This window comes from Mastomys coucha, unplaced genomic scaffold (assembly GCF_008632895.1).
Source record: "Mastomys coucha isolate ucsf_1 unplaced genomic scaffold, UCSF_Mcou_1 pScaffold9, whole genome shotgun sequence".
Taxonomy (NCBI): domain Eukaryota; kingdom Metazoa; phylum Chordata; class Mammalia; order Rodentia; family Muridae; genus Mastomys; species Mastomys coucha.
This window is the reverse complement of record NW_022196915.1, coordinates 42956903-42974960: the sequence shown is the minus strand read 5'-3', so window position 1 is coordinate 42974960 and position 18058 is coordinate 42956903. Positions and strand designations below refer to the sequence as shown.

Genomic DNA, 18058 nt, shown 5'->3' with positions numbered 1-18058 from the left:
CTAGAAATAGGAACACATCTCAGCATTAATGAAGGTCTTATTCAGCCAGCATTATATGAAATGGGAAAGAAACTAAAAGCGTTTCTTTTAAAATTAGGTACATGATTTTGTTCTCTTATTCACAAATGTAATTCTTAATGTCTCAGCTACATCACTACGAGAAAAAAGATATAAAGGAAAAAAGTTAAAGTATCCATAGTTGCAGTTGCAGTTAACATAATATGCTTAAAAGACTAAAATCTCCACAAGAAAACATTTAGACTTAATAAACACCTTCAATAAAAAAAACAGAATATTAAAATTGATCCATAAAAATTAGCAGCCATTCTATATGCCAGTAATGAAATTGCTTATAAAGAAGTCAGAAAATTTTCATTCACAATAGCTTTAATATTACCAAGGAATAAAGTTGACCAAGTAAAAGATCTCTACAACTAAAACTTTATAGAGTACTAAGAGAAAAAAAACCTGAAACACTTGAGTATGAAAAGACTTTCTGTGTACATGGCTTGCAGAATTTTTGTTAAATTGGCTATACTATATAGAACTAACACATGAACAGCTACATCACTCCTGGGTAATATATTCAAATGAATGCAAGCCAGCATAGTACAGAGTTACTTGAGCATGTATGTTTATTGTAGTATATGTATTACTATTCACAATGCGCAAGTTATGGATTATCCTAAGTACAGCAATAGATGAATGGTTAAAGAAAATGTATATCTCTCTGTGTGTGTGTGTGCATGTGTGTGTGTGTGTGTGTGTGTGTGCATGTGTGTGTGTGTATTGAAATATATTCTTGGAGGGAAGACCAACCCTGAATACTAGTGGCATCATTCCAGGGTTGGGTCCTGCACTGAATAAAAAAGAAGAAAGTGAGTACAACAACATTTGTCCTCTCTTTTTTCTGACTGCAGAGAAAATGCACTCCGTGTCCTGAGATCGTGGCTGCCATGCCTCTACGTTGTCATGGGCTGGCTGCACCTTAGCTGTTGAGTTGAGGAGATCCTAAAGCTCCTTTAGTCAGGGATCTTGTCATCTTGTCATGGCATCAAGAAAGGAACTAACACAGAATTAATGGAATATCTACACACGGGAATTTTAGTCAACTGTCACGAAAAAGGAAATCATGACATTTGTAGGAAAATGGGTGGAACTGGAAATCATTATGTCAAATAAAGTAAGCAGACTCAGGAAATTAAATACAGTATATTTTCTCTCATATGCAGAATCTAGTTTTAAATGTGTATGTGTGTATGTACATGCACGTGCGTGTACATGTGTGTACAGGTCAACATGTTAAGAACTAGAGGAGAGTAAGATTTAAAAGAAGGAACAAAAGAAGAGAATATAATGGAACATGTGATATGAAAGCAGAGAGGGACATCTGGGAAGAGGAAAGGGACAAGAGGTAGGAGGGGGACACACGAGACAAAGTTTATTAACATATACATGAGAATGTCATGAGAAAACCTGTTACTTTGCATCATAAATTTAAACAGGTATTAAATTTGAAGAAGCAAAGTAAATATATAACCTGAGGTTATAACTGTGAGAAACTATCAATTTTAAAGTAATTTTTCAGATAATAAAAACTTGTAACATTAAAAGGAAAAGAGCTTTGGACAGTAAAATGCTCTTTTGTACTCCTGCATAGTAAGAACTAGTCAGCACACAGCAAACTCCGCTCCGTCCCATGTGGGCAGTTGTCCACTTACCTGCTTTTGATCCGGCAGGAACAGACTGCTCTTTCTGAGGAGGTTTTTTTTTTGTGCATCCAGGAGTATCTATAGGATCATCTGTGATGCATGCTTAAAAAAAAAAAAAAGATAACCTTAGGAATTCTGTTAATGCTGACAGTGACCAGACACTAGTGTCTAAGGAGCTGTGATTAAATTGGTAAATTACTAGAATGACATGGCTTCTTAAAAGTAATATCATGATAGGTAGCAAGTTATTCACACATTAATGATGACAATTTAGAGGGAAGACTTGTCTTTTTTATTTAAAATTTAATTCTGGGTCTCTGTTCAGAAGCTTATTTTTTCTCAAGCATACACTATTATCCCCTGTAAAACGTCTCTTTTTATTCTTCTTTCTTTACTCTTTTACTTTATATGTGTTTAAAATTCTATTAAAATATTTCAAATAAATTCCAATTAAAATCCTAGTCAAAGTCAACCAGTAAAACAAACAACAGTGTTAAAAAACTGTCCTTAAGAAGTTAGATAATGTAACATCACACAAAACAGTAGCATTCCACTTCTACAAGAATGGACAGAATACTAACACTGTAAACCATTGTAATATTTAGTTGTTATAAAATGATATTTCCAACAGTTTAATTCCAAACAGATTAAGTCTCAGAACAAAAATAATAAAATTGCACCCACAAATTTTATCTACTATTTATTTATATCATTTAGATCATGCTTAAATGTATAACATGAAAATGTCAAATACCTTAAGTATATTAAATATTAACATTGCACCTCAGAAGTTTTCATTTCCTTTTTTTAGACTTTAATATGTTACTTTATTTTTATTTGCAGTGGTGTTTTGCCTGCATGCATGTAAATTCAAGGGTGGGTGCCTGGTGCCTGGTGCCCGCGGAGGTCAGAAAGGGGTGTTGGATCCCCTGGAACTGGAGTTAAAGATGCTTCTAAGACACTATGTGTATGCTAGGAACCAAACCCAGGTTCTCTGGTCCTCTTCAATAATAATAAAGCTTTTCATTGCTAAGTCAACTCTCTAGGTACTATATCTGTGTTTGCTTGTTTGAGACTGTCTCAGTATGTAGCCCTGCCTGGTCAGGGCTCACTATGTATTCCAAGCTAGCCTAAACTTTACAGAGATCTGCTTGCCTCTGCTTTCTGAGTGCTGGAATTAAAGGCCTTTGCCAACACAGGTCTTTAAAAAGCAAGCCAGGCATGTTAGCTCATGGTAGCAATCCCAGCATTCAAGTCACTGAGGCAGGATTGCTTTAAATAGGAGCCTGGTAGGCTATATATTGAATTCTGGGCCAGACTACATTATATTGCGAGACCCCTCCCATCCCCCAAAACCCAATATAAATAAATAAAAAGCTAAACAACTTTCTAACTTCGGGATATATGAAGGTAGATGCATGGAATCAACAGGTCTAACTCATGATGATGTTATGTGAGATAAGATTAAGAAGCATGCATGTTTCTATTAAGCACATGAACATTAACTAAAAATAACAAATCTTTCCTTTTTTATTTTACTCACATTCTAGGTTTTCCTCAATAATTTCTTCAATGATCACATCAGGGCTGGATCCCATTTGAGGCAGTACAGCAATAGTCTTAGGAGATGTCACCACAACCACCTCTTTCTGTGTCTGCTTGCTTTTCCCTTCTAAATGCCTGTCAGGGGCCTCTGCTTGCAAAGGAGGTGCAGGCGCTTCATCAGCCAGGACAGCCTTATCCACATTTTTCTTTTCTAGTGATGAGTATACATCACAACAGAGTTCCTTTTTATTATTAGATTTCTTTTGAACATTCTGTCCAACTTCATTTTCTTGAGGGTAACATCTGTTTAAAAGTACACAGTAGGACTACTTTAATATTGATCTTCAAACTATTTCTTTCTCATTTGTTAGTTGACAGTGTGAGACAAACCAAGAGATCAAAGTTATACGTATCCTAGAGGTATTTGTAAACAACTTCATTGAAGCATAAACATATATCACACAATTCAATGACTTTTGGTTAACCTTAAAGTGTTGCATACCCTAATATATAATTTAATTTTAGAACATGGTCACTGGCCCACGAGAACCCTCTTGCCCTTTTCAAACTCATAAAGAAACCGCTTACTTAAAGCTCCAAGCAGCCTTTGAGATCATCTGATCTGATTCTGATCTGTTCTATTCTATTCTGTTCTGTTCTCTGTTCTGTTCTTTGCTCTGCTCTGTTTTGTTCTCTGTTCTCTATTCCCTGTTCTGCTCTCTGTTCTGTTCTCTGTTCTCTATTCTACTCTCTGTTCTGTTCTGTTCTCTGTTCTCTGTTCTTCTCTGTTCTCTGTTCTTCTCTGTTCTCTGTTCTGTTCTGTTCTGTTTGAGGCAGGGTCTAAGTGTGTACCACAGACATTTGTGCAAGACAGAGATTTATTTCTGGTATCTTCATCAACTGCTGTCCACTTTATTTATTTATTTGATGAGACAAGTTCTCTCACAGACCCTGGCTTCAGCAAGTCCCAGGGAACTCATCTGCAGTGCCCAGCTTTTTAACATGGTGGTGAGATCTGAACTCTGGTTTTGCATGGTGAGCCTGTACAACAGCACATCACTGACTGAGCTATCTCCTCAGCCTTACTTCCTATTTTTCTTCTTCCTATTTTTTTATCTCATATCCAGATACTTTTAGTCTTTCAAATTTATAACTAAAAAATTTTAAATGTAAGAGAATGAGTCCAAAAAGGTTACATTTTAGTTAACTTATGATGGATCTTATTTCTTCATGAAATAGCAGTGGCCAATGTACACATCAGAGAAAGTCAACTGAATTTAGTAACGATATATGTTTATCTGCCTCTTTCAACAGAAAGTATGCATTTGAAATTAAGGAAAATTAATCTAAGTTGTATAGAGGACCTTTATGAAGGATCCATGTGTGTAAACAACCTTGTACCATAAACACCTTTCCATACTAAACCTCATCAGACCTTATTGAATGTTTAACTACCTCCCTCTCACTATCCTTTCCTTATACAACACCTCACTTTTCTGTTTATCTTCATCCTTTCTCTCCCTGCACCATCTAAAAGTTATTTATATTTCAGGTCACTTTTTTATTTAAATATTTTCCAGAGTACTACCCTTGACCTTTTTCAATACTTGCTCCCTTGGGCAAATTTGTCATTTAATAATAAGAACTTGCAGTTTATAGAATTTACCTTTATAAATGTTTAACTCAGAGTAGTCATTTAAAATCAACACAAGATTAGCCAAGACTTTTATATAGAGGCAGGATAGTTTTTAACTTTAAAATATTTGATAGTAACCATATTCAAGCTCTAAAATTATCTAAAAGAGCATCCTGCCTGCAAAGGTTGCTGATTATCCATGGAAGCCCCCCAGGCTAACCCGAGGGATTGCCTGCGGGAAGACCGGTACCCTAGGCTCCTCTAGCAAGGTCTCCCTTATGACAAACAGGATAATAGGCTATCTTAGTCTGATGCCATTTGTACTACTTTCCTTTCTTGTTGCTGTGATAAAACACTCTGACAAAAGGCAACTTGTGGAGAAATGGATTTATTTGGCCTTTACTTCCAGGTCACTGTTTATTACTGAGGGAAATCAGAGCAACCCAAGCAAAGCTTGAAGCAGAAACCTGATTGCTAGCTTGCTTGTAGGGTCATACTTAACTTTTTTTTTTTTTTAATGAAATTCTAGTCCACAGGACTAGAAATGGTGCTACCAAGTGGGCTGGGCCCTTCTGCATTGATTAATAAAGCAATCTCTCGCAGACATGCTTCTAGACCAACCTAAGGTAGGCAGTTCCTTAGTTGAGGCATCTCCTCTCAGATGACTCTAGGTTGTGTCAAACTGACAGCTAAGGACAGTACCTAGGACAGTCTGATTAATTATTATTCCAAACAATTTGATTCCTTACTTCTTTCTGGGTATAGAAAAAAAAAGACTAACATAAATAATCTAAATCCAGAATCAAGTTCAAGATCTTGCCTTACATCCATTTACTCAAGTGCCCCTTCCACCTTCTCCTCAGATAGCCAATGAATAGGAACTGAACATATCCACTATTCCCCTCTCAATTTATTTTTGTTTCTGTATTCCTAATATAAATGTGTGTCTGTACATGTCTGCATATTTGCATGTGTGTGTGTGTGTGTGTGTGTGTGTGTGTGTGTGTGTGTGTGTGTGTAAAATAGAGTTTTTCTTTATTTCTTCCTCTTGAGAAGATTATCTCACTATGTACCTCTGGCTAACCTGGAACTTTACTTGCCTTTACCTCCCTAGTCCTGTGACTAAAGGTGCACATGAGTGACCAGAGTCATCTTTTAAAAATGTAGTATAGGGGGCTGGAGAGATGGTTCTGCAATTTAGAGCACCTGCTACTATTGCAGAGAATCTGAGTCCAGTTCCCAGCACCCACTTCAAGTAGCTCACAGCCATCTGTAACTCCAGTTTCAGAAGATCTGATGCCCTCCTACTCTGGCCTCTACAGGCATGTTCACTCACATGCACACATACAAACCACACCATCAAAATAAAGATAAAATGAAAATAAAAATGCAACCTAACTTTTGTTGTTTTCATGTTTAAAATCTTCTGAGTGTTTTTTAGCATCCAATAGAACTGTCAACAACACTGAAAGTGTCAACTCTATCCACCCCTTCTTACACTAAGGTCTGAATCTAGGGCCTTATACATACTAGTAAGCTGCCATCTTGGAAACAGAGACCAAGACTCTCATCAGATAGAGAACCTGTTCCCTGATTTTGAACTTTCTAGACTCTAGACTGAGGAAACAAATTTTTATTCAGGCATTTTGTGATAGCAGCATGACTATACTAAGACATGTGACAACTAAGCATTTGAGATCTGGCTTATGAAACCAAAGAAGTAAATCTGTCATTTTATTTAGTTTCAATTAACTTGTGTTTAAGCAACACCTGGTTAGCAGCTGTCACACTGAATAGCATACAAGTAGGAAACAAAGTTTAAATGCTGTCACACAGCAATACCGCCTTAAGGATTTAGCTTCTATGTACACAGAAGGATACAGAGAATGGAACTGTAGTAGGTGCTCCAATGTGGCGTGCTAGTTTACTGTCTATGTGCTGCTCAGATGCCTGCCTTCCATTTGATCTTTCCAACTGTCAGTTTTTCCTCAGGGAAGTGATAACAGAATCTTTCCCAGTTCTCTATTGTACCAAGAAGAAAAACCATTCTGTTCCTTTGTATCAGCTCTACTGTCTACATGTACTATTACAACCATTAAACATTTTATCTGTTTTTACTTTATATTTTATATATTGTAATTTCTCTGGTTACCTCACTGTCTTCTAGAGTGCTGGGGTCTAGCACAAAAATCAGTTTTCAATGCTTGTTGTCTGAATGAATTTCAAAGAGCTTCAAAGCATGTAAGTCACTAATAATAATCTCTTCCAGGTCTTTTAAAAAGTATTACAAACAGAAATTAACAATAGAAATGCTGTTTTTAGGTCATTTTAGCTCTTGAATCAAATTAAACATTCACTTGTCTTTTAGACATAGGTATTACCAGATACTAACAACATGTTGTCATTCTTAAAAATACTTCGTTCCTTCTTAGAAAGGGGAACAAAATACCCATGGATGGAGTTTCAGAGACAAACTATGGAGCAGAGACTGAAGGAAGGACAATCCAGAGACTGCTCCACCTGGGAATCCTTACCATATTCAATCATCAAACCCAGACACTATTGTGGATGCCAGCAAGTGCTGGCTGACAGGAGCCTGATATAGCTGTCTCCTGAGAGACTCTGACAGTACCTGACTAATACAGAAGTAGAGGCTCACAGCCATCCATTGGACTGAGTACAGGGTCCCCAATGAAGGAGCTAGAGAAAGGACCCAAGGAGCTGAAGGGTTTTGCAGCCCCTTAGGAGGAACAACAATATGAACTAACTACTACCCTCAGAGCTCCCAGAGACTAAACCACCAACCAAGAGTACACATGGTGTGACTAATGGCTCCAGCAGCATATGTATAGTAGAGGATGGCCTAGTCGGTCATCAATGGGAGGAGAGGCCCTTGGTCCTGTGAAGGTTCTGTGCCCCAGTGTAGGGGAATGCCAGGGCCGGGAAGCAGGAGTAGGTGGGCTGGTGAGCAGGGGGAGGGAGGAGGAAACAGGTTTTCTTTTTTCTTTTTTTCTTTTTTTTGGAGGGGAAACCGGGAAAGGAGATATCATATGACATGTAAATAAAGAAAATATCTAAAATAAATAAATAAATACTTACTCTGTTGAGTCCTCAAATTCAATCTTTCCCATTCTATTGAATATGCAGATAGCCTCACTGCAATTTATATTCAACCTAAAACATATAATATATAAATTTATCTATATAAATTTATATAAATACATAAATACATAAATTTATTTATATAATACATAAATTTATTCTCATATATTTATTCTCTATATAATAGTTGTTAACATTAGCTAACTTAAAAAGCATCTAAATAACTTATAATAATAAATAATAAATAAGTTATAATTATTTTAATTTGGCTATCACTTTAAGAAGCATGTATGATCCAAAATTTCAAATTATAATTGCTTGGTATTTAATAACTCTTGGTATGATTCCCTGAATCAAGACTTACTCACCTGGGTGGGTTCCTTGGAATTATGGAACTAACTTGTGACAATTCACTTTCAAATGTTAACTTCAAAGTCCGGATAATCTGGAGTCAAGAGAAAAGTACACTTCATATGTGAATTATCTTTTATTAAAAATACAGCTAAAAGAGGATTTTAGAAGGAAAATGATTTTTTAGGTATTAAATTAATGCATGTAAGGTTATAAGCTCCTAAGATTAAGCAATGAAGCCAGGCATGGCGGGGCATGCCTTTAAGCCCAGAGGTTGGAAGGAAGGAGCAGGCAGATCTCTGTGAGTCTGAGGACAGCCTGATCCACAAAACAGGCTACAGGACAGCCAGGGCTATTACACAGAGAAGCTCTGTCTCAAAAGTCCAGATAGATAGACAGACAGACAGATAGGCAGACAGACAGACACACAAATACACAGATAGATAGATAAAAATAAACCATTAAAAAATAAGCAATGGACTTTCTACAGTATACTTTTGCTAAGTCATGACATTTGGTAGGTTATCCATATTAAATACATTTTGTTTTAAAATATTTTTAACTTGATAATAGGTCATAAGTCAAGGAGTACTTGTAGTTTAGTGTAACTGGAAAAATAAACTCTTAAGTCCTACATATCAAGTCCATATTATAGAGTGTGTAAAGTAGGCTACACAGCACTAATTCCCACTGGAGCGCTGGCATTACCTGAGTCAGGTCACAGTAGGTCCTCAGAGAAGGAGCAGATTTGAGTTCTTTTGCTATCTTCATAGCTGCATCCAAATCACTTTTTTTCTCTTCAATGTAGCTTTTAACTGTTACCAATTTTGATAAATAATCATCTGTACGTCTTACAAGTTCTTCACACAAGCTCTTTTTCCTTTATTTAAGACAAAGTTATTTTGTGATTTTTTTACTAGCATTTATATAAATGTAAATTTATTATTGAGTAGTATTCCTAATTTCACTAAGCAATGAACTTAAGCAAAATAATAGATTCATTGTACTGATAATGAATTTAATTAAGATAATATGGCTAAAAGAGGCATGTTCTAACTGAACACCATGTGAAATGCTAATTTTGTTATTAGTTGATAAACTTAATATATAATGTGGCTCTATTAAACAGAAATAAATTACAATTGAAATCCATGTGTAAATAAAGACAAAAAAAATAGGTTGCAGAAATGTCTCAGCTGTTAAGAGCATATGCTGCTCTTCTTGCAGAGGACCTGAGTTCAGTTCCCAGCACCCAAGTGAGGGAGCTTACAACCAACTCTAAGTCCAGTTCCAGGGGATCAAAATGCCCATTCTGTCCTCTGTGATCCCCAGCACTCACATTAAAAAACAATTAAAATATTAATCACCAAAAAACCAAACAACCCAATCAAAAAATGGGGTATAGAACTAAACCAAGAATTCACAACTGAAGAACCTGGAATGGCTAAGAAGCACCTCAAGAAAATTTCAAAGTCCTTAGTGATCAGAGAAATGCAAATCAAAACTACCCTGAAATTCTACCAATCAGAATGGCTAAGATCAAAACCTCAGGTGACAACACATGTTGGAGAGGATGTGGAGAAAGAGGAACACTCCTCCATTGCTGGTAGGATTGCAAACTGGTACAACCACTTTGGAAATCAATCTGGAGGTTCCTCAGAAAATCCAAAAAAGATCTACCTGAAGATCCAGCTATATATACCACTCTTGGGAATATACACAAAAGATACCCCACCATGCCACAGGGGCACGTGTTCCACTATGTTCATAGCGGCCTTATTTGTGATAGCCAAAAGCTGGAAACAACCTAGATGTCCTACGACAGAAGAATGGATACAGAAAATGTGGTTTATTTATACAATGGAATACTACTCAGCTATTAAGAATGAGGACATCCTGAGTTGTGCAAGCAAATGGATGAAACTAGAAAATATCATCCTGAGTGAGGTAACTCAGACCCAAAAGGACGTGCATGGTATGGTGTGTACTCACTAATAAGTGGATATTAGAAAAACAAACAAACAAATAAACAAAACAATTATAGAATACTCAAGATTCAGTCCACAAAACTCAAAAAGGTCAACAAGCTGAAGTGCCCAAGTGAGGATGCCTCAGTCCCATTGGGAGAGAGAAGAAAGTAATCATAAGTGGGGAGGAAAGGAGGGATATGGGAGGGAAAGTGGAAAGGAGGAGGGGCATGAGGGGGAGAGGGGAACCTGATCTGGTATTGGGTGAGAGAAAAGGACTGAAGCCCTGAGGACCAGCAGAAAGAATGGAAACAGGCTCTCAGAAAACAGGAGGTTGGAGGGACCCTTCAGAATACACCAGAGACCCGGGAGGTGAGAGACTCTCAGGAATCCTTAGATGAAATGCCTGACAGTAGGGAGAAGGAACTTATAGGGCTCACCTCCAGCAGGAAGACATCAAGCGAGGGATGGGGTTGCCATCCCGCAGTCACATCTCTGATCCATTACTGTTCCTGTCTGAAAGAATTACAGGGATGGAAATGGAGAGGAGCCTGAGGAAAAGAAGGTCCAGCAACAGGCCCAAAGTGGGATCCAGCTCAAGGGGAGGTACCAAAGCCTGACACTATTATGAGGCTATGGAGCGCTCATCAAAAGGGACCTAGCATGACTGACCTCCGGAAGACCCAACAAGCAGCTGAGAGTCAGATGCAGATATTTGCACCCAACCACTGGACAGAAGCAGCTGACCCATGCTGTTGAATTAGGGAAGGCTGAAAGAAGCTGAGGAAGAGGCAACCCTGTAGGAGGACCAGCAGTCTCAATTAATCTGAACCTCCAAGATCTCTCAAACACTGGACCACCAAACAGACAGAATACACCAGCTGATATGAGGCCCCCCAACACACACACAGCAGAGGACTTCTGGGTTTGTGTTCATTCAGAGATGATGCACCTAATCCTCAAGAGGCTGGAGGCCCCAGGGAGTTTAGAGGTCAGGTAGGGTGGGGGTTGGGGGTATCCACGTGGAGACAGTGGGGGTGGGAAGGAGGTGTGGAATGTGGAGCAGTGGAAGGGTGGATAGGGGGTGGGGAATGGAATATGGAGTGTGTATTGGCTGGTTTTCTGTGTCAACTTGACACAGGCTGGAGTTATCACAGAGAAGGGAGTTTCAGTTGGGGAAGTGCCTCCATGAGACCCAGCTGTGGAGCATTTTCTCAATTAGTGATCAAGTGGGTAGGGCTCCTTGTGGATGGTGCCATCCCTGGGCTGGAAGTCTTGGGTTCTATAAGAGAGCAGGCTGAGCAAGCCAGGAGAAGCAAGCCAGTAAGGAACATCTCTCCATGGCCTCTGCATCAGCTCCTGCTTCCTGACCTGCTTGAGTTCCAGTCCTGACTTCCTCTGGTGATCAACAGCCATGTGGAAGTAAGCCAAATAAACCCTTTCCTCCCCAACTTGCTTCTTGGTCATGATGTTGTGCAGGAATAGAAACCCTGACTAAGACAGAGTGTAAAAAATAAATTAATTTATAAAATAAAAAAACTTAAAGTAATTGGGGTGATGTCTTGGTGGCTAAGATAATTAGTACTGTTCTTTTGGAAGACTTGGGCTCAGTTCTCACATCAACATCATGGCTTACACTGTCTCTAACTCCAGTTCCATGGAATCTGATGGCTTCTCTTCACCTCCCATGGGACACCAGGCAAAACATATGTAACAATAAATAAGTATTTAAAATAATTAAAAATAAAAATAAGTATAAAGACATAAAAAATGGTTTAAAGGATATAGTTATATCATAGACATAAGGAGACTTTAGAGCATTCAACCTAGCTAGGAGAAATTCTGTATCTATCTTGTAGTCTTTTGAGTAGTATCTGTACTCATTTTTGCCAGGGCTTAATTGCACATTTAAATATTGCCATAGGTACACAGTCCATGAAGAGTATATAATGACATTTAAGAATAGCATCAAACCAGAACTTGAAGGACAATTAACAGTCATCTTCAAGATATTCCCTTGAATGGTTAAATAGTTGTTTTCACTAGCTACATAGCATTACTCAAATCCTTTCTCTTCTCTAGAGTGGAATTACTTTATTATAGCAATTTAAACATCTCTAAATTGAAAACTGAAAAATTCAAGTATTTTAATCATTAAACAAAATGATTTCTCATTATTTTCTCCAAAATCAAATCTATCCTCTAGTAAAAAAAGTTTGCTAACACTATAGAAAATATGCTAGGTTTTGAAGGTAAATAGATATTCTTCAAACCATTTGGTGATACATAAATAATTTTTGTGAGTGGTTTCTTTAAAGGAGACATGCCCCTTTTGTTAAGTTGTATTAATTTTCTAAAAACTCACCTATATGGAATGGCATTGGAAAAGAGTAAGAAAGTCTCATTCTTCTAATGGATATACAGAAAACAACAAACAAACAAACAAAAAACCAAAACAACCCGACCCCAAACTGGCTAATATCATCTAATGAGAACTTTAGAAAATAGCATTTTTTAAAACGAAATTTTGTGTCTTCTTCTGGAAGCAGGAATACAGTTGCCAATTCCTCACCTCCAACCAGAGGAAGAACAACAAACCAGACTATGACACTAGTTAAGTGTGTTTTATGCTGTCTGAAGGACTGATCTTTTGTTTTTGATCTTAGGCAGTAGAAAAGCTTAGGGGATGCTCAGGAAGGCTGCAATGAGATATGTTTGTAGGGGTCAGAGACTATACATAGACATACAACATATAACTTGAAACTAAGGAGAAGCTAAACTGAACTTCTTGGGTCATACATGAGCAGGCAACCTTAAGCTTTCATTTTATACCAATCCCAAGGTTCAAATTGTGTCAGCTATTCTACGAAGAATGTTCCAGCAGGAATCAGATTATAAAGACTGTGAGAGGTTGCTACTTTTTCAGCCCCAAGGTTCATGATAACAATTTTAACATAATATGCTCAGTCAAAGAAAGAAAACAGAGTGGTGGAGACTTTGTGAAGAAGCATCAGACTTTGTAGACTGATTTGAAACAATTCTCTTAAATATGTTCAAAGAAACAAAGGAATATATGAAGAAGCAGAAGAAATTAGGAGGGTGGCCTAAGAATAAAATTCTAATATCAAAGACAAAAAGAACATGAAAAGGAATCATGGCTACAAATGTTCTCAGGGATAGAATGACTGCTTAGCATTAGATCCTGAGTTAGAAATCTGGGCATGGTGGAATATGCCTGTAATCCCAGCATCTGAGGCAAGACAATTCTGAGTTTGAGGTCAGGCTGGGCTACATGGTGATTTTAAGGCCAATGTGGATTGTACAATAAGGACCCGTCAAACAAACAAACAAACAAACAAACAAACAAAGCAGAGGAAGGAGGCATTAGTGGAAGCAGAACCAAGAATCAGCAAGCTTAGAAGATAAGACAATTAAAATTGTTTCTAGGTAACAAAACAAACCAAGAATGAAAAAACTTAAAAGGAAGAGAGATTCCAGGACTTGTAACATATCAATAGGCAGACAAGAGAGAAAGATCTGAGGAAATAGGAAAACTGCAAAATAAACAGGTAATAAATGCCCTCCACCAGAACTCTCCAAAATCTGATGAGACAGAGATCATCTACAAACCACTCCATCTAAAATAAACCCATACAGTCAGAGAAACAATCATGCAAGCAAGAAGAGAAATACATTTTGTCACATACAACTAATTCCTAGAAAGATTATTGGTCAAATTCTCAAGCAAAACTTTCAAGGCCAGAAGGCAATTGAAGCATATACATAAAAGTGTGATAGGAAAAACATCTGTCAATAGAATTTCATATTTAGCAAAGCTGTGTTAGAAAAAGAGGCAGGAAAGGGCTGCAGAGGTGGTTCAGAGGTTAAGGGCATTGGCTGCTCTTCCAGAAGACACAGGTTTGACGACCAGCATTCACATGGAAACTACCACTAGTGACTCTAGTTCCAGGGAATATTATGCCCTCTTCTGGACTCTGTAGGCACTGTGTATACATGGTACACAGACATACATGCAGTAATAACACCCAGACACATGATATAAAAATAAAGAAAAAAATTAATAAAAAAAAGAAAGAAAGAAATGAGAGGTAGTATGACTATCAATAAGAAAATAACAACAACTGCTGTTAAGGATGTAAAGAAAAGATGGACTTTTATATACTGTTGATGTGAGTATAAATGAATCCAGCCATTATGGAAATTAGTATAAAAGTTTCTCAGAAAAACAAAAATAAAACTATAGTACAACCCAGCTACAACATTCCTGGGTGTATATGTAGTAGTTTGAATAAATATGGCTCTCATAAGCTAATATATTTGAATGTTTGGTTCTGAGCTGTTGCGAAGTGTTAAGAGGTGAGGCCTTGCTGGAAAAGGTATGTCACTGGGGATGGGCTTTGAGATTTCAAAAGCCCAGGCTAGGCCAGTCTCTCTCAGTGGGCTGCCTGTAGATCAGATAAAGAATTCTCAGCTACTTTTGTAGAACCATTTCTGCCAGCCTGCTGCCATGCTCCCCACCATAATATGGACTAACCCTCTGAAACTGTAGGCAAGTGACACAAGTTGCCTCAGTTAATGGCGTCTCTTCACAGCAATAGAAAAGTTACTAAGTTGACATCCAAAGAAACCTAAGTGTGCTTATTGGTTTTTCTTGGCATAAACTAGAGTCACCAGCAAAGAGAGAATCTTACTTGAAGAACTGCCTTGACTAGCTTGTGGCCATGTTCTTGAGAGGTTATCTTGATTAATTATTGATATAGAAGGATCCACCTGACTGTGGGCAACACCATCCCTGGGCAAATGGGACTGGGTTGTGTAAAAAAAACTAGCTGAGCCAATGAACAATCCAGTAAGCAGCATTTCTCTAAGATTTCTGCTTCAAGAAGAACATTTGCCAATCATGTGCCAGGTCTTGGGTCTAATCTCTAGCACCAAAGGGGGGAAAAATCAAATGTTTTATGCACAAGACATAAAATGCCATGAAAATATAAGGAAACTAAGCCTTGGTGTAGAGACAAATGGACAAATGACATTAGAAAGCTTTGGTCATATCAAAAGTTTCTCATTGAGCCCATTTCTTTAAATGTGATTTCAAGAATCATGTTTGTGATTCTTTAATCACATATATGATTATGATTCATATGATTCTTTTAATCACATATGAGAAAATGGTAGGCCCATGTAGATGAAAAAGTGGTTTGTATTTCTCCAAATATATGAATTCTACAATATGAGTTAGGCTATGAAAAATACTTTTCTTTGTTAATTGCTGTAAGAAAAAAACCGTGGAGGCTTAGACCTAAAATAGCACTTGGGAAACTGGAGCAAGAGGATCATATGCTTGAGCCCAGCCTAGGCTATACAGTGATTCTGTATCTTCACATGCAGGAATGCACGCACGCATGCACACACGCACATACACACATGCATGGGAGAGTGAGAGCTATGAGGATCAGGGAACAAAGACAATGAAACAATCTTATTAACTGTAAAGTTAGCTTAGCTTTGGAATTAAAAAGCAGATAGACAAGATTTTAAACATATAAAAAGTTTTCACTTGAATTTAAGTAAAAGTCAGTCTTTTTGTTTCTTTCTATTGTGTCTCTTCTTGTTGCCCAGATTAGTTTCAAATTCACAAAAACCCAACCCCAGCAGCCTCCTGAATGCTATAATTATAAGGGATGAGTTACCGCACCTAGCTGGAAATCAGTCTTCAAGACTCATCCACTACCTTCCACGTTTGTTACTTCAGTCTAACCAAAGGAACAGAGTGACAAGTTAATGTTAAGATCCTCACTTTCCTTCAATCTTTAAGTTATTACCTGGAATCAAGAGAAGCAAGAAGTGTATCAAATTGTTTCTCCACAACCTCTGTTAGACTGTGTGTCTCTTGTCTTGTTTGATCTTGTGTGCTATCAAGCATCTAGAAAAAAATAATTCAATGAATTAACTTGAATTTTTACTTTGTAGTAGTTGTATCATCACTATAACATTGAATATAAAAGATACTTTCTAGAATTTCCCAAACAGCCATAGAGGTGTTAATAAATAAAACAAACCATTAAGATCTACTTTATACTCCAGCCCTTGTTAGTGAGATCACATCTTATAGGCATTTTTGTACTGATAATTTGACAAAACAAAGAAAAAAAGCAGTTAACACCTATAAATCTACAGATAGGCTTTATAATTTTTTTTTCTTATTCCTTTTTGTCATTATAGGACAAAAAGCCTTTTGGGCCACTGATTTTCTCTACAGCAGGATTCTGTAAATTATAAAACAAAACAAAGACCCAGAACAAAGTTAGAAAACACATTTCAGTTCTTGGTGCAGACCCAGGGTCCCTTAGCTCTTTCATTGCTGTCTCCAGATTAACTCTTAGTCCTACTGCAGGCAGGAGCCCCTTCTCCTACACTACCTCTATTCCCCAGGAACTCTGCTTCTTGATGCAGACCCAAGTTTCCCTAGCTCTTCCCTACTGTCTTTTCTTAGTTTTACTTCTTAGCCCACCTTCATTCCTTTGTATGGCCTACAGACCTACTCTCTACTAGGGACCCTAGAGCTACATACTTGCCTAGGATCCAGAATGGCCAACAGCAAACAAAGAATGAACACCTATCCAACAAGGACAACTATGATATATATACTAAGAAACACACCCAAAATGTCATGACTCCAGAGTTCTAGATACCAATGCAAAAATACAAATATGAACAATCAAGATAATATGCCTCCTTCATAAGCCAGTAACCCACTGTAATAGGCCCCAAGAAATGCAAGCTAGCTGAAACATACCACAAAGACTTCAAAGCACCAATTTTGACTATGTTCAAGTGCCTTAAAGAGGACTGGAATAAATGTTTAGTAAAGACTATGAAAATATAGACAGTTGAATGAAATAATGAAAACATTTTAAGACATAAAAGTAAAAATAGAATTACTAAAAAAAACCCAAATGAAGTAAAACTGGAAATGAAAAACTTAGGATGTCAAACAAAATAACCACACAGGTAAGCCTCACCAACAGATTGTAAGACATCAAAGAGAGGCTCTTAGGTACTCAAGACAAGGTACAAGAACTGGACAGCTCAGCTAAGGAGAATATGAAATCAAAAAAATCAGGCACAAAACATCTGGGATACTATGAGAAGTCCAAACCTATGCATAACAGGAGAGGAATGAGAAAAACCCAGGCCAATGGCACAGAAAAGATTTTTAACAAAATCATAGAAGAAAAATTTCCCAATCTAAAAAAGACAGTACCTATTATGATACAAAAAGAATATAGAACACTAATAGACAGAGCCAGTAAAGAAATTCCCCATGACACATAGTATAGAGGCAGTAAATGAACAGAACAAAGCCAGGACACTAAAAGCTGCAAAGGAAAAAGACCAAATAATTTTTTAAAAGGCTCATTAAAATAACACCCGACTTTTCAACATAGACTCTGAAAAATCAAAAGAACTTGGAATAGATGTTGTGTAAACTCTGAGAGACCAAAGATGCTAGCCCAGACTACTATACCTAGCAAAACTATCAATCACAATCAACATAGAAAAGAAAACCCTTCCCCCCCCAAAAAAAAAAAAAACTACCAAATTTAAGCAATTTCTATCTACCAATCCAGTTCCACAAAGACACTAGAAGGAAAACTTCAGTCTAAAGAGGTTAACTATACCCAAGAAAACACAAATAATAAATTCTCAAAAAAGAAAATTCA

General features: G+C 37.3%; 1 protein-coding gene across 6 annotated transcripts in view; it reads right to left on the bottom strand.

Annotated features, from left to right (window-relative positions):
• Rnf17 (ring finger protein 17) overlaps positions 1-18058 on the bottom strand; it is a 116440-nt gene that overhangs the window by 72747 nt on the left and 25635 nt on the right. For 5 of the 6 annotated variants that reach the window (XM_031362556.1, XM_031362560.1, XM_031362559.1 and 2 more), the window contains exons 6-11: positions 16157-16257; positions 9055-9226; positions 8364-8440; positions 7993-8067; positions 3256-3560; positions 1722-1814 (exon numbers count right to left, since the gene is read on the bottom strand). In XM_031362556.1, coding sequence (XP_031218416.1) covers positions 1722-1814; positions 3256-3560; positions 7993-8067; positions 8364-8440; positions 9055-9226; positions 16157-16257 — 823 coding nt within the window. Of the gene's footprint in view, positions 1-1721; positions 1815-3255; positions 3561-3845; positions 3920-7992; positions 8068-8363; positions 8441-9054; positions 9227-16156; positions 16258-18058 lie in introns of those variants that run through there. The other variant, XM_031362562.1, reaches the window with a different exon arrangement.